The following is a 17,217-nucleotide window of genomic DNA, read 5'->3' as shown; positions in this document are numbered from 1 at the left end:
GATACTTACCAGAGTGAGAACAGAAGGAAGGTGTTAACTTGACATACATGGCTAACTACTTTAAAGCAGTTTAAGTCAAATTAGCTTAAGTTAGGCCAAATGAAAGGTTTAAGATTAGAAAACATTGGAGGTGTGAGATGGAGGTAAATTGTGGTGTCTCAGAAAAAAAAGAAAAAAGAAAAAAAAAAGAAAGCCAAGTGGCAAATAAAGATATTCATTACCCTATTTTGGCAGAGATAAAGTGGAATCGGCATATTTGGTTATCCTTGTAGATAATATAATATTAGTTAACATAATGGAGAACTCCAGCACCCCAATTACATTTCTCTATTATTGGCTGTATGTTTATACAGAAGTTCAATCAACAGAAATATAAGCTGTTCTTGAAACTTAGTCACTGAATTGAAGTAATTTAATTCAGGTGCCTGCCCTATGTAAGTGACTTTCTTATTTGCGTGATACAGCACAGAAGGCTTTTTACAAAGTCTCACTGTAACTTGGTATTCAGAAATCACCAGACCTACAAAAATCCAAACTCTTTATTCCTGTGTATAACCTTGCTTTTCCTGTGTGCTACTGACAGCGTAAGTGTGGTTTGGGATAGCTTACCTAGTCTGGAGGCTCTGAAAGGCTGCAAATTACCGCGCTCCCTGCATGCTGTTTACAGTGCAGTAGGCAGATAGCATTTGATCCCATGTCTGATACAGCATGTGAATGGGCTGAACTGTCCAAAAAAAGTTAAGCTAGTTGATGTGGATGTGATGGGCCATGCAAACCCAGGATTGTCCCTGGGCACACATAGTGTGTGGTCTTCCCGGTAGACTAAGAATGGCTTTTTACCCATTGTACAGCATTTGCCAGAAGTCAGTCTTAATGAAAAAAAAAAGCCTCCAGTTCTTATTTATTAATCATGTGAGATGTTACAAGGTGAAAAATGCCACTTTCCCTGATAAGGTGGAACAACTTCCTTGGGTATTAGTTATAATGAGCCTCACAGCCCCAGGCATTACCAGCTAATCAGTGAAGATGTCTTTGGTAAAAATCAGGCTTCCTAAATAAACTGGAAGAGAATGATCAGGCTTCCCTGACAAAAGTGGAGGCCTACATATGGACTAGATCTCTCTCTGTGTCTCTCTGGAGATATAATCTTACCTTGTAACCCTCATAACACTGAGAACTTCATCAGTGCCATGTCAGCAAGCACCGGCAAGAATACCATAGCACAGCTATGCCTTGGAAAGGTTTGCTTTTCCTTAGTGTATTTCATTTAACTTCTGTCGTATGACCTGTTATTAGAGCAGCAAGATCAAATCACCCTCAGGCATGATTTCACTTCCCACACTCCTTCCCATGACAAGCAGATGGAATAAGGATTCCAGTTTCTTCTTCTGAACATGCCTCTCTATGGACACAAAGGGGATTAGTTTTTACCTTGATGGTGAGAAAAGGATCCTGAAGTACAATATCCTGCTCTACTAGAAGTGAGGCTCCCTGTTTGGTTTCACAGACAGCAGTCACTAGGATCTTCCTGTCATCCGTCAGAGAGTTTTTGTACTGGGAATAGGAGATCTTGAATGGAATCTCTTTCACTGGAATGGAAATAGAAACATAATTTCCCCATGTTCTTCTTTCTGTGTCTAAGTACCAGCTATCTGTATCTGTATTTTAAGGAGCAAGGATGCTATCACCCTGGGGCTGTCCATTTGTGGGTGTTAACAGCCAACAGACAGGAATGATGCTCATAGGTGGCTTCTGCTTACATACACATCAAACACTAAACGATCAGGCAGTTTGGCAGCTGAAACAGTTCTGAGGGTGGATAAGTGTGGCAACCCCTGCTAGTGTGTTTTTCATTTATCTGAAGCTGGGCATTTAATGCTCACAAAGAAGGCAGAATTGGAAAGGTGGGTTGGTTTAAATGCCCTTGCTGATGCAGCTGTTCAGCCTCTACCTTTAAACGGGTGCATGGTCAGGGTCTTTGTGCCAGTGAGGAAGGCAATGGATCTCAGTACATTGAGAAAAAATGATCATCTACCGCTGGAATGGTGGAAGGAGTACTGATGTGTTGTGTATTAGCTTGAGAGGGCAGTTATATTCATTTGTGCTGCACGTCTCATTTTTCAGCACTGTCCCTACAAAAGCAGGGCAGAGGCCACTACCTGCAAGTAGTGTAGCTCTTACTGCAGTCTGTAGGTGCTGTCCTACTGCTGCAAAAGACATAGGCTTATGTTTCCCCATGTAATCTGTCTTTATTCTTTGCTTATGGGGAGCTGGTAGCTGAGTCGTCTCTGGTGTATGTCTCTTAGTTGTTCTTTTTTAGCAAAAAATGTCATAATGTAGAACTAACAGTGGCTGTGCTGTGTCAGACAAAAGGTCACCCAGCTCAGTATCCTTTCTGACAGTGCCCAAAAACAAATGCTTAAGGCAGGGCAAATATATATCTGTCTCTATTCCCCTGAATAGCCTTAACCCCCAACCCAACTGTTTGCAGGTCATGCATTTCTTGAGCCATTCATTATTTCTATGTGATTTGGCCACAAACCAAAGCTATGTCTTCTCCTAAACTGTATTAAAATTAAAATTACCTTCTTTGGATCCAAGTTTAATAGACCTAGACAAGTGCAAAATCTCTGCTTTTGGTTTTCTTGTGTAGAGAATGGCTGAAGCCCTCAGTTTAACCTTTATGGTCTTGAAATCGGAGAGCAAGTTCCTGAGTGCAAAGGTGAGGAGGATATCCTGGCCAATTACAGGAGATGCATCAAGGATCACCTTCCCTGAGATGCTGGGTTTTTGTGCAGGCTGTGTCGTATTTTGCCTCTGTGCTACTGAAGGTCGTCTTCTAGATCTTCTCATTTTGGCCTTTTTTCCGGTGCTTCTCACACCAAGCAGCTTCAGTGCTTTTTTATACACCTGCCTTTCTTTCAAGGATCCTGCTTTGAAAGATAACACAGTCAGAGGTCTCATGCGTGCTGGTTATAGTGCAGTGGAGCTGTAAATGCTCTCAGTAAATACAGTTTAGGAGAGTTGAGGAGGGCAAAGATACACGTGAGGAGAAAGTGAGGTCTAACCTAAATGCTAATTATGGCAGAAAAGCAAATGAATATACATGGCCATGAAGGCTGGAAAGTAAAACCTGCCTGTCAGCTTTAGCTGCCTGTTCATGGGTGCCTCTTAGAAATTGTGAGCAGAGGAAAGATAACTGCTGGGAGAGCTCAGTTCTGCATAAGCTGGGGCAATTGCCATCTCCTCTGAAATTATGAAGGGCGATAAAATCCATTTGCAGAAACCCTCCCCAAACAACTCTCCAGAATGGCTTATGCTGCACGTTGTAAGAGAAATATTCTTAGCAGCTGATCAGAACAGCTGGGACAGAATATTTTACAATTTACAAGTATCTTTGACTTTGTGTTGAATGCATTAGTATTTCATCAGGGGCCGCAAAGGCCATATTGAATCACTATCAGCTGATGATGAGTCCTAAAACTTTGAAAATTCACAATTACTTTGCTCCAGAAGTAAAGAAGTTAACTCAGTGCTTGATCCAACAAAGGCCTAAATTCTTTTCACTTCTGACCATCAGTGCTGAGACAACTGTAATAAAGAATTTACCTTCTGGATATTTGTAATTAGCAGTGACATCCACACGGGAATTGGAGCCCACTGCTTTGGTGCTGATAAATTTTCCAATCTTCCTAGTATCAGAATAAATTCTCTCTTTTCTTTTGTTGCTATAGTGAATCCAAGTAACATAGTCAGCATTCACTGCTGCAAACACAAATGAGCTGTCATAATCCAGGTTCACATCCCCTTCCTTAATGGCTTTGGTGGAGGCAGGGCCACACTGATATATGCCTATATTAGAGAAAGGGAGAAGTTAAATGACCACCTGTTGCGAAAGAATGCAAATCCTCATGCTGACAGCAAGAGGGAGAGGTAGTCACTCCGAAGACGTGTTTGGATAAAGTGCGTTGTTTCTATATCAGCGCATTATGGTAACAGCATGTCCAGAGAATCCACGAGCATTTTCTATCAAAAGGCAGGAGCAGACGGGAGGTTGTAAGGCTACTAAGGTGTAGGGAGAGCTAGCGCTTATTATGATGTGTGCTCTGTGAAATGTTCTAACCCTCCAAAGCTTGCAAGGCCGTATGCTAAGCTGACTAGTGAGAGGAGATGGTGGGAGTCAAGTCAGAAGTACAATCAGACTTAGGAGATGTGAGTCATCAATGCTGTATGTACATTGAGAAGAGCCAGGAAGCTAATTCTGATAAACTTAGTAGTGAGGAATGAGAAGCAGTTTATCTGGAGTTTGATGGGTTTTAAATTGCCAAATAAAGGATTTTTTTGACGGAGGTCATCAAACTAGATCAAGGAAGTTGTGTCAGTGTTGCCTGGCTGAACAGAGAGCTTTGGCTGGAACTCGGGGCAAACCCGAGCATTTACCACCTTTGGAAGAAGGGACAGGCAACTCTGGGGGACTATAAAGAAGTCACGAGGCTGTGCAGGGTGAAGATTAGAGAGGTGGAAGCCCAGCTGGAACTCAGGTTGGCCACTGCAGTAAGAGAGAACAAAAAATGTTTGTAGAAATGCATCATAAACAGAAGGAGGGCCAAGGATAATCTTCATCCTTTATTGGATGGGGCGGGGGGGAACACTGGCACAAAGGACGAGGAGGAGGCTGAGGTACTTCATGCTTTCTTTGCCTCCATGTTTAATAGTAAGGCCAGCTTCTCTCTCGGTACCCAGCCCCTGAGCTCGAAGACAGGGATGAGGAGCAGCAGAATAAAGTCCCCACAGTCCAGGAGGAAACGGTCGGTGACCTGCTGCTCCACTGAGACATCTATGGGACTGGATGGGATCCACCCGAGGTACTGAGGGAGTTGGCGGAGGAGCTCGCCAAGCTGCTCTCCATAATTTATCAACAGTCCTGGCTAACTGGGGAGGTCCCAGAAGACTGGGGGTTATCCATCTACAAGAAGCGAAGGGAGGAGGATCTGGGGAACTACAGGCCTCTTAGCCTGACCTCAGTGCCAGGGAATGTTATTGAGCAGATCATCCTGAGCACCATCACATGGCATGTAAAGGACAGTCAGGGGATCAGGCCCAGCCAGTATGGGTTTATGAAAGGCAGGTCCTGCTTGACAAACCTGATCTCCTTCTATGTCAAGGTGACCTGCCTAGTGGATGAGGGAAAGGCTGTGGATGTTGTCTACCTGGGCCTTAGTAAAGCCTTTGACACCATCTCCCACAGCATCTCCTGGAGACACGGGCTGCTCATGGCTGGGATGGGTGTGCTCTACACTGGGTTAAAAGCTAGCTGGACGGCCAGGCCCAAAGCATGGTGGGGAATGGAGTCACATCCCACTGGTGGCCGGTCACAGGTGGTGTTCCCCAGGGCTCAGTGCTGAGGCCAGCCCTGTTTAATGTTTTTATTGACTATCTGGACAAGGGGATCGAGTGCACCCTCAGCAGCAGGCAACACCAGGTTGAGGGGAGTGTTGATCTTTCTGAGGGCAGGAAGGCTCTGCAGAGAGATCTGGACAGGCTGGACCAACAGGCCAAGACCAGTTGTATGAAGTTCAACAAGGCTTGAGCCTGGGTCCTTCATTTGGGGCACAACAATCCCACGCAGCACTGCAGGCTTGGGGAGGAGTGGCTGGGAAGCTGCCCAGCAGGAGAGGACTGAGGGTGCTGCTAGACAGTCAGCTGGACATGAGCTGGAAGTGTGCCCAGGTGGCCAAGAAGGCCAATAGCATCCTGGCTTGTATCCAAAACAGTGTGGCCAGTGGGACCAGGGCAGTGATTGTCCCCTGTTACTTGGCACTGGTGAGGCCACACCTCGAATCCTGGGTTCAGTTTCAAACCCCTCACTGCAAGAAGGATGCAGAGGTGCTGGAATGTGTCCAGAGCCAGGCAATGGGGCTGGAGCACAAGTCTGATGGGGAGCAGCTGAGGGCACTAGGGGTCTTTAGTCCAGAGAGGAGGAGGCTCAGGGGGCACCTTACTGATCTCTAGAACAACCTGACAGGGGCTGTAAGCAGGGGGTGTCAGTCTCTTCTCCCAAGTAACAAGCAACAGGACAAGAGGAAATGGCCTCAAGTTGCTCCAGGGGAGGTTTATATTGGATATTAGGAAAATTTCTTCACTGAAGGGTGGTCAAGCATTGGAAAGGACTGCCCAGGGATGTGGTGGGATCACCACACCTAGGAGTATTTAAAAAACACATAGATGTGGCACTTAGGGACATGGTTTGGTGGTGGACTTGGCAGTCCTGGGTTAATCATTCAACTTGATGATCTCAAAGATCTTTTCCAACCTAAATGACTCTCTGATTCTATGATTTATGAATCTGTGTAACGTTAGGAGCTAAGACAAGCAAGGGTGAGATAAGTGAACTTAAGATGTGCTATATTTCTGGAGGTAGAGGATCAGAAAAAGTAAGAATTTACATGCTGGTAGGCAATCCTGAGGCTGGCAGAAAAGCAGCCTACTGGAGACTGATGCGGGTATTGCTTTTCATGTGCACCTGAATCAATGCTACATCTGCTGGGAGTAGATAGAAGAAGGTTGTCCCGCAATTTCAGTAACAATCTTTAGGAATAACAGTGCCTACAGCTTTTTATATTTACAACAGTGTTACCTTTACTTGTTTCCTGGGGTGTTGCATCCAGAACCTGCCATCCATCATAAAAAGAGCCAAGATCTCTTCTAATGAACCAGCTTTCATTCCAGACATGGAAATTCCTGTAAGAGAGGCAGAATAGGGAATCCCTGATTCATACAGTTAATTTTATATTGAAAGATTTGATACATTTCTGGTGCAATGCAAGAAATAACACTAGTTGAGTGAATGAAAACTGTGGAGAGACCAGCTGCTGACTCCTTTCTTGAGTACCTCTTTCCCCTTCTTTGCCAGCTTTTAATGTTCAGATGTCTGAGAAGTGTTGAGATCTTATGAAAAAAACGATGTTAGAAGGAAGATAAATTTATTGCAGAGTCAGGTATTCCAAAACAACATACTGTACAGTCCGAGGTCTCCTGTGCATGTAGTGCTATCTGTTGGTATTTAATTCACAGTTGCTTTCTAATGAAACAGAGCAAGGTCTTAAAAAGATTAGTCAGGATGAGTTTGGTACAATGCTCTGGGTGATGCTCTGCTTGTGTTGAGATAAGATAGAGACTGGCATGGCCTGTTCCATTCCACTGACAATGTTAAAGTAAAGGAATGTGCTCTGAATAATTAGAAAAGATAAGGTGGGCACCTGAAGGAGATCAGGAGACCATGAGTCAGGAGATCACTGAACAAAGAAAGCTGAAAAGTTTAAGCAAGGAAGAAGATTGAGCGACCCCCAAGAGTGAGGCCAAAGAATGGAGCGGCCACCCAAAAATCCCCCCCAAAAGATGATTCTAGAAGACTCCACCTCAAGCTCCGGCTGAACCCCACCTATTATGAATATGATGATTAGATGTTGAAATCAAATGAATATGTATGTAAAGATGCTGCAACCTCTCACGTAAACTGTATAAATTACCTGATTTTTCACTGAAAACTTTGGAGCTAGTTTGTACGGTGCGAACTGGCTAGCTCCCCAATGTTGCATGAAATAAATACCTTTGCTGCTTAAAGACAAAATTGGTCTCTGAGCAGTTACTGTGTGCCGTTTTGGCATCACTACTTCGTGTCACCCTTGTCCCATTCAGTCCACATGGTAGGGTGTTTGGTGGCTGGAACACTGATGCATGCAGTACAACACACATGTGCAGGCAGTGTGCAATTGTTTGTCAAAAGCACATTTTTAACAGCTTCTCTGAGGTGAGAGAAACAGCATGTTCTTCCTAAGGGGTGGAATGGAATTTTTTTCAGCTGCATTAAACATACTATCTTTACTTTACTAACCTTTCAGTATTGTGCAGGGGATCTATAAAGGTAATCATGAAAGACTGAGACAATCAACAGCGCGTAGCACAGAAGCTGGGTCTAAAACTTCTGGGCTTCTGCTCTAGGCATCAAGGGACAAGCTGATACAATTTTGGGGCAAGAGGTTAATCACAATTTAAACTTTTTTGGAAAAACGTAAACTTTCATACAGTAGAGACAAAATTAACAGTTATATTTTCAAATTATATGTTGAATAGCAGTGGTAAAAAGTATCTCCTCTGTTAATTCTTCAGAATGATGAAACTGACTCCATATTGCAACAGTCTGCTCTGTTGATTCTTTGGTATGGAGTTTTATATCACCAGGAGCATGAGGCTGGGATTACATTTCAGGAGCATGATCTTTTAATTAGAGGAGAATATAATGGAAGAGATATTAAGAAAAAAATGTTTACCACACACTGTCTTCAGTGAAGTGCAGAGTCTTTCCAGAAATGTCAATGTACTTATCAATACTCAGATTTATATTCCTGTCATGGGCAGAGTTGAAGTTTGTAATAACACGAGTAGGTATTCCCAAGCATCTCAGAACTGCAATATAGAATACTATTAAAGTGCTGTAAACCTATTTTACAGATATTTAGAAAGTATTTTTTGTTTTTCTTGGCAAAGCAGGTAGTGTATATGTTTTCAGTGGGGAAACAAACCCTCAGAAACTTTCCTCTGAGATATGACGCAAGTCACAGTCCTTGTGCACAATTGCTTAGAAGACAGTTCCGCTCACACGACACTCTTAGCTGCCATGTTCTTTTAACGATTAGTTAGATTCATCTATTTATTTTAATCTTTCATTCTTCATCCTGTTCTCTCTCCCATTTTCTCCCTATGTTTGTTTCTCTGTTACGTGCTTCTTTTTCCCTCTTCCTCTCAGACACACCTCTCGATTGCATTATTTTTCCTTTGTATTTTCCCCAAAGTGACTCTTGTCTCTCAGAGCAGCTCTGAATGTAAACTGCTAGGATGAAATGCTTTTCCTGACTTGCAGCTCCCTTTACAGGTCCTCAGAATTGTAATTTGGTTTTGTGTCAACAGTAGACAAGATAAAACGGTGGAAAAGTGGCATTGTGAGGAGACTTACAAGACCACTGGTTTTCTTTGAATCCTAGCTTTGAAACAGGAAAGCTTGCTCTTTTCACGAGCCCAGCCTGGAAAACTGCCTTGCATTTTGTTTGATGACTCACAAACTGGGATGCAATATTGCAACCTATGGCTGTTTAAAATAGAAGAAAATCTTCATGCATGGAGAGTGTAGATTCTTCACTCTCTCTGTCAAAGCTGAAACAGCTTCAACAATAACATCAAAGAGTTAAACCCAAAGAAATTCTAGTAAGCTTCCTTTCTGATAGCATTCTTCATCCCTTCATGTGTACCTGTGCACATGACTCCTGCAAAGACCCAGCACTGGCCATACCGGACTGGTTTGTATCTCCCCCTGTACCACTTTCGAAGGATGGTCACGCTTCCACTCCACTGCAAGGGGTTGGTTCCTGAGCGGTACTTTCCATTCCACTTCCCTTCCACTACTCCTTTTTCATCATTGCTGTTAACCTGAAAGAGACTTTCTCATGAGAGAACTGAAATTTTTACAGAGAAAGGGAGAGCAGAAAATAGGCAGAAACGACCCTGTTTGTACCACTGTCTCATTGGCTGAGTGGTGGGACATAGTATTTGAATCTTAGATAGAATTTTGACTACTCAAGTGCAAGAGCTGGATCAAACCTAGATCAGGTTGTAGAGTCTGATGATTCAAAACTGCCTTGCTTTTCAGTACAGATGTTCCCAAACATACTGACTGCCAGCCTGTTGAAATTTTGTTTCATTGACTGATTTCACCTCCTTGTATGTCATGATACTGTTACGCTGTGTATTCAGTATTGGTTCACATTCTCAAGTGATTTCTATGGAAGCCTTAAGAAGTATGTATTTTCTCTGAATGTGCATTTGTTGCAAATGTGCATATAGTACATATAGCTTGCTCAAACTTGTTGGATGTGCTTGCATATATTTGTGCACATCTGTTTTAGAGGCCTGTGTCATGTATGGTTGTACATAAATTAGTTCTTTTTTCATATTTTCTTTTTCTTAATTATTTATACGTTTAGTAATTTTGTACATCTGAGTTATTTACTTCAGGTTGAAGCTGATACTGTCTAAAGTGAGTGCTGTCTAAAATGGTGAAAAGGATCACAGCTACAAAGGAGGAATCTCAGATAAGGAATGTGGTAAAGCATGTATTATTCATAAAATGGAAAACTTTTCAGTTGCCCAGTTGTGCATTTAGGTGTTTGTGAGGATGGTGGGGTGTGAGACGATGTAACTATTTGTTGAAGGGAATGCATGCAGGCCCCACTGAACGAGTCCCCCTTAAGTGAAGAATACTAACTACACACATTAAATGGAGCTATACCAGCACTGGTCTTCCAAAATATTTCATGCTTCTCTTGGTGCTTGAAAACTTAGCAATGATTTCAGAATGGACACAAGCTTTCCAAATTAGTGAAAAGATCTAATGGACTGAAAATCTGTTAGGAAAATACATCTGAGATTCATTGCTCCCCAAAAGTTCTTGGAAACATTCCTTCAGTTATAATCAAGATTTTGGGAAGAATATAAATTAAATTTTTCGTGTGTTTTCCTTTGAGATTAATTCTCAATTTTACCTTAGTTAGCTACACCTATGCAACATTGAGGTATCACAATAAAGTACTGGGGGTTTTGTTAGTAGGCTCATTGTACAGCTGTAACTAATTGATCAATTTACCATAGCACTGATAACCCTGCTCACATAGACAGGATTGTTTCGGTTGGATACATCAAGAGCTGGATCTTGGCGGTGGTTCAGGCTTCGATCCAGTATAGCCAGAGAGATATCAAGAATATCCTCTTCAAACTGAAATCAAAACAAGCAATATGTTAAAGGATAATTTCATAAATAAACCCAAGGATAAACTCCCCCCTGCTTCCTTTCATCTAGCACAATAGGATCATGTTGGTAATACAGGCATCTTCTATACTGTTGAAGAAAATAGGGCCAAAAAGAAGGCATATGCATTAGGCTGCTGACTCTCCATAGTATTTTAAGGACAGCATGTTTATGGGCATGGTTTGGGGCCATAGCTACCAGCATTCACAGAGACATTACATGGCCTGGTGGAAGGGACAAGACCACTCGAGGTCTGGTTCAGCAGGCTTTGCACCCTCCCACATCCTGCCGTGCCCCTGTGGGTGCCCTTCTGTTACGAAAACTTCACTGGTGGGCTGCCTTCACCTTATGTCAGATAATCTGAACTGAAAGAAACCCACAAAAATAATGATTGTGGATTAGGGTCACAGAGACACTGTGTTGGGCCCAGAGAATGCCAAAGTGCTATGCTGTATGGATGTGGTCAGGCAGGGATGCTCCTTGACCTCTGGGACAGAAAGCAGATCTGGCCTTGTTTTATTTGTTAGTGTAAAAGTAGCCACAGTGATCCAGAGGGTTAATAGAAATGCCGTCTGTGGCACTGCTGATGCAGTTGTAAGGCAGGAAGTGGTCAGGAATGGCTTTGACTGGCCCAACAAGTTGCAGGATAGTCGCGTGGCTGCAGAGGGCTGTAGTTATGATGGTATTCGTAGTAGTTATGCATAGAATGCCAAACCTGATTTTCAAAAATTCCAACCTGAGTTGTTTCAGTTGAGTGGGATATTCTTTTAGTGTCTTCTGCCCCATTACTTAACCAACTGTGTTAATATTTAGCTGTAGTAGCCTCGCAATACCTAGAGGTTAATACTGGAATAGCTTCCTTTGCCCCTTACAACGGCCAAGAAACAAGCAGAATTTTGCCAGTTTGTGTAATAGGCAAAAGAAAACTAAAACTGTGCTTTGTTTCTTTTATTTCTGTATTAGAAGTGCCAGACAGGGGAAATGGTCCTGATGCTGTGATAATGTATTGATGTGAGACATGTATCTGCAAGAAAATCACAGGTGAGAGAGGAATACTTGAACTCTTATACTATGAGATAATGATTCCCTTCCCTCCAGAGCCTATTTACCCAGTATTCTTACTTTCAAGTTCTGAAATAGGTGATGTTGTTTACCTGTCCGTAGTTCCAAGCTTCTTGTTGAATATATTTTTCCAGTCCCTGAAATATGATTCCACTGTCATTCAGGACGTACTCCTGTCGCTCCTTTGCATTAGCCATAAAGACATCATCATCTACAAGCAGAGTGAGACATGCTGGCTTAAAGGAAAGTTGTTTTGCTGTAATTGAAAATCTCACTTCGAGGGGAGTTCTAGGGAACAGCTCAGGCTGCCTATGAATCCAGGCTTAGGGCTCCCTGCTATACCTCTGTGATCATTTAGAGAGGGAATAAAATAAACACGAAGTTCCTTTGAGGGGAACGGACTATGTCCCTGCTCCTGTCCTTTCGCTAATCTCAGTATGTGTCTTATTGGTAGGTATTGCTTGGTTTACAACTGAATGCAATTATCTGAGGGAAAAAAGTTACAGAATAAGTATTTGGAATATTTCCTGCCTCCTATTTCTTATTGTACAAGCAAGAGGCTGGATCTTTGATGTACAGCAGCACTGAAGAAGGGGCAAAAACTTGGTCCTTGATGTTAAGCACAAAAAATATCTGTTTATAGCTGTGACTGTCAGGTACTGTGACACCCAGATTTCCTGTCTGAAACAAAGAGTTATTTGATACATCAAAACATACTTGGACACCAGGGATTGAAAAGTAGCACAAACTGGCCCAGGAGCGTTGAAGAGACCTTGTTCCCCGAAACAATTTGGAGTTTGAGTTTGTATCGTCCAATGACAGCATTGGCTGGGCTGGATATTGCGAGGTTCATGCAGCCAGGCTCACTGGGCTCCAGCACGGCGCTCCAGCCACTGGCACTCTCCTCAGAAAGGTTAAATACGACCTTGGTCTGCTGAGATTCTGTTGGAGATGGTCCTGCCAGAGGGAACAGGGACAGCAATTCTGAGTGACAGCTGTGGGTGACAAACTTGGGGTCAGTGATGATCTCAATTCCACATTTTTTTAATGACTTCATTGAAAGATTGTGGTTTATCAGATCAAATGCTTGTTCAACATAAACTAGCTGTGCTCCAGTCCATAGAATCGTACTGTGCAGCCCTCTGTATTACATGCGTGGCCCAGCAAGTGTGCCCATAATCACTCTAGACAAGTGAGGAGGCAAGCCCTGGCAGTTCAAAAATATGTAGGGAGGATGGGCCACACATTTTAATACATGTTTCATTAGGAGTTAGTAGCTGCCTAGAGAATTCTTTGGAGAAGCCTTTTGGGAAGATGCAGGTAAGAGTCTCATGAATGGGGTCGTGTAGACTGTCCTAGCAATAGGGAACACATGGAGTTAATCAAGGGGAGTTTAAACAGGTGAAATAGAGAGTCAGGAGAGGAGATATATGGGGGATGATGTTCTGTGAGGTAGAGTTTCAAAATATTCAGGGACTGTGGAATGAAGATAACTTGCAGTGTGGCAGGTAGGTCCTTAGGAGCAGAGATGCAGGCTTGTTTTTAGAATGAGGATGGTCTGCACCTTTCTGTTAATTACTACCTTGACTGTCTATTGCATTAAGGTACAGATTGAACTTTAAAATAGGAGTTCCTAAGCCTAAAAGGACACTGAATCCTGAATGATACAGGAAAAAGCTTAACAATTCAGGAATGGACCATATGGAGCTGCCAGGCACTGGTGTTTCGGAGCTGAAGTGACTTGGATGCAAGGTGAGTGCTGTGCCATGGGGAAATTACCTGTGCTTGCAATAAAGCTGAGGTTGTCCCAAGCCTGCACTGTTGTTTGGAGGTTTAGAGTGATGTTGAAGGCCTGTCCTCTCCTCAAGATTGCTTCTGTGCTGCTGTAATCAGAGGTGTGGTGTGCAGCTTTATTCAGTTTGGGGTGCCAATTGACATTTTCTATTTTCAGGGCTAGAAAGACACAAGGCAAGTCAATTAAAAACACTCTTCCTTCAAACTTGTACATCTCTTCAGCTTGTCTATTGTAGTAATTTTATTATATTTATGTATAGCTGGAGTTACATGCTCTAGGAAAACAGAGAAATCCGTTGTTGTTAAAAATTGCAAAATAAACAACTTGGAGGAGCAGCTAAAATATTTTACCTTCAGGCATCTTTCAGAGACAGAAAGAACACCCATTCAGATAATTAATCTTTGATTCATCTTTCATTTTAAAAATAAATAAATAAACCCCCTATGGTATTTAGATTAAAGTTTGAAGAGACTGTTATGTTCCACCATGTTCCCGCTCTTTCTGTGGGGATCCCAGAATGCTTTACAGGTGTACAGAAAAAACTATTAAAACTCTCATGAGCAAGTGCATGCCTGATCCTGGGAACGCTGTATGACAGATGATGGATAGAAGGCTAGTATCTTCATTGTCAAACTTGCCCATTATCTTCTCACCTTTCTTGTATCTCAGTTAATTTACAGTCTTTTTCTTGAAGCTGGGTGTTACTGCATGCTCTCTTGGAAAAAGATAACCAGCAGAGGATGAACAATGGGATTGAGTGGTATATCTTGAGGTGGTGCTATGGGTTGCTCTGCTGTATTATGATAGGTTCCTACTATTGAAAATGGCATACTGAAGCACAGATTATGAAAGCTTTCAACATTTCTTTTTCCTCTATCAGTTAAACAACAACAACAAAGCAAAACAAAGTCTAAAAAAATAGAGATCCCTCTGTGGACACGTGTTTGAGAAGTGCTCTTCCCCAGTATGATGTTCCAGAGGAATTTCACTTGAAGATTTCCTACCACAACTAGAGCATGTTAACCCTTTGCAGACTAATAGTGCTGTAAGCAACACTTCCATCATTTCACTGAACTATGATACAGGTCTTGGATAGCACTACCTTGAGTCACTTAGAATGAGGTTGATTTCTGAGGGAGTCTGTGTGGTTCTACTATGGAAATAGAGGGGGTGGGGTTTGAGTTTTCTGCTGTGTTTGCAGCACAGAATTATATTCTGTGAAGTCTTGATGTCATAACTGTACTTTTATCATCTCTTTGGAAGAAATGTGAACGTACACATGCAGTTCTAAGGCTGCAGTAAGGGTCTGGAGCAAGTTGCTTTCCTGTAGTCTGTGAGCATAAACATGTTTCAGTGTTTCCAGTTAAGTGAAGGATCTTGTTTCAGATATGTCACCTGGAGAAAAATAAATTCCATTGGTAGGAGCGTGATGTTTGAGTCTCATAATGTAACATGTCTAGAAAGTTTCTCGCTTGCACCATCACTTTGTTTTCCTGACTTAAATATGTGTTACTGAAAAGGACCTACACAACACAGCATTCCTAACAGCAAGTCCTCTAACTTAAGAGTGAATTAGAATGTGTTTCTGAAGGACACTTGGGTTCAGAGTTTGAAAAGAAGTTAGCCTTGCAGCACTTTACCCATGTATATCCGACCACTGTGTATCCCGAACTGTGCGAGTTAAATGTCCAGGCTTATCAGGGCAGGGAGCATGCATGTCGTTACTTGTGCAGCAATAACTAAGAGCATTTTGGATGTCTGCAAATAAAAATGTAGCACATATAGGGCTTAATAGCAACTGAGCCACGGGTTTGATACTAGTGAGACTCTGACTTTTAAGGAGCTAAGCCTTTCAGAGTGGAGTGTCACAGGCGAAGCCAGATGTACAACAGAGTAAAAGGGGACACCTGGAGAAGTAGGAAAGAAAAAAAGCAGTGGCTAGCATTGGTTAGCTCTGAGAAGTTACTGCATCAATAGTTTGGTTTGCTCTGTGAAGTCTGTAGTTATGTAGGCATTTCTAGTGAATATGGGCGGGAGATCAGCAAAACCCAATTTATGTATCTGGGGCAAAAGCACAATAAAGCCTGATACCAGTCTTTTGTTAACGTGTACTTCAGATTTCTCCTTGTTTTCATCTTCACGATATCAATTTGAATCTTACAATTTCTTTTTCTGCTTTCAGTATCTCTGTGTTGGAAGAACATATTTGCAGTTATCTTGTCAATGTACAATTGGACAAACTTCTAAAAACTTGTTTGGATGTTTATCCTGTAATGGATAGACATTAGGAGCATGCTCATAAGCAAAACCCTACATTATCTGTGATCACCGCTGAAAATGCTGAGCGTTATGCATACAGGGTTCTTGCCTCTGACAGAAAACTGAAGCTATAACAGGAAAATTCTTAGGCTAAATTTTAGATAGACTCTCTATGTGCAGGTATATTATATGACACCTCTTTCAAACTAGAGATCTTTCCAGCCAGCAGGAGAGTGAGAGCAAGTACAATATAACACGTAGACACTGGGACTGCACTTTGACAAAGCAGCATGCAGGCTAACATAGCCACTCTGTAGGGAGCAAACACAGGTGCCCAGAGGCCATAAAGTGACCTGTCTGAGGCCAGACATCAGTTTGATATTAGGGAGAAATTAGAACCTGGGACTTCTGTGTGGCAGTTTGATGCCCAAATCACGAGCCAACAGTGTTGATTAGGTGGCTGCAAAAGCACTGTATAGAATAATTAATTAATATGATAGAAAAATATTTCCTTACTCTCTTTTTCTGTTACAGGAAAAAAGACTGTTCAAGAAGCATGATACTTTAAAAAAAGAAGAAAAAAAAAAAAGAAAAAAAAAAAGAAAATCAGTTCTCGTAGAATAACCCGTAAATGCATTTAACTTAAATAGGGCTAAATTTCCAAGAGAACAACTAGATATAATTTATCCTGTTTCCTCAGCAAGTGTCACTCATCTCTTTTGGAAAAATGATGTCTGGAGCAACCAGGCTGGTTTTAACTTACCTGCCATAAGGTTTCTTTCTTCTTTTCCACACTTGTGTGTAGTTCAGGTTATAGATTCAAAAGTATGCCAGAACACTCTGAATCCTCTTCCACCAGCATCAGTAACAAAAGTCTTAGGACTCTTCAGTACGAAGCTAGAGTTTATACAAGCTGGGTGTGACCTGTGGTTGCTAGTTACTGCTTTTGTAGTAATGACCTATGTGAGCATCTACTTATGATTGCTTTAATTACACAATCTTGTATCCAATTATGCTTATTTAAAACTGGTGAATGGCTGAGGAAATATGATAAACAGTATTCTGGTATCTTAACTACTAAGAAAGGAAAACATCCCAAATTTGATCTAACAAAAGAAATACAGCCTTAAATAGACAGGAGAAACTTATTTTTGGGTGGTTTGTGTCTGTTTAGGTTTTTGGAGACTATGTACAGAGGGCAGGTATAGACAAATATACATATTGTATAATATGGACGTATGGG

General features: G+C 42.0%; 1 protein-coding gene across 1 annotated transcript in view; it reads right to left on the bottom strand.

The window, feature by feature from the left end:
* LOC119154802 (protein-glutamine gamma-glutamyltransferase 6-like) overlaps positions 1 to 17,217 on the bottom strand; it is a 21,835-nt gene extending 4,618 nt beyond the window's left edge. The window contains exons 1-10 of the mRNA XM_037402726.1: positions 13,700 to 17,217; positions 12,638 to 12,877; positions 12,013 to 12,131; positions 10,697 to 10,825; positions 9,306 to 9,483; positions 8,331 to 8,466; positions 6,638 to 6,741; positions 3,610 to 3,852; positions 2,586 to 2,930; positions 1,432 to 1,589 (exon numbers count right to left, since the gene is read on the bottom strand). Of these exons, the coding sequence (XP_037258623.1) occupies positions 1,432 to 1,589; positions 2,586 to 2,930; positions 3,610 to 3,852; positions 6,638 to 6,741; positions 8,331 to 8,466; positions 9,306 to 9,483; positions 10,697 to 10,825; positions 12,013 to 12,131; positions 12,638 to 12,877; positions 13,700 to 13,928 (1,881 nt within the window). The 5' untranslated portion in view covers positions 13,929 to 17,217. The remainder of the gene's footprint in view (positions 1 to 1,431; positions 1,590 to 2,585; positions 2,931 to 3,609; positions 3,853 to 6,637; positions 6,742 to 8,330; positions 8,467 to 9,305; positions 9,484 to 10,696; positions 10,826 to 12,012; positions 12,132 to 12,637; positions 12,878 to 13,699) is intronic.

The sequence above is a fragment of the Falco rusticolus genome, chromosome 10 (genome assembly GCF_015220075.1).
Source record: "Falco rusticolus isolate bFalRus1 chromosome 10, bFalRus1.pri, whole genome shotgun sequence".
In the NCBI taxonomy this organism is placed as follows: Eukaryota; Metazoa; Chordata; class Aves; order Falconiformes; family Falconidae; genus Falco; species Falco rusticolus.
Note: the sequence above shows the minus strand (reverse complement) of the source record. Positions and strands in the feature narration are given on the sequence as shown.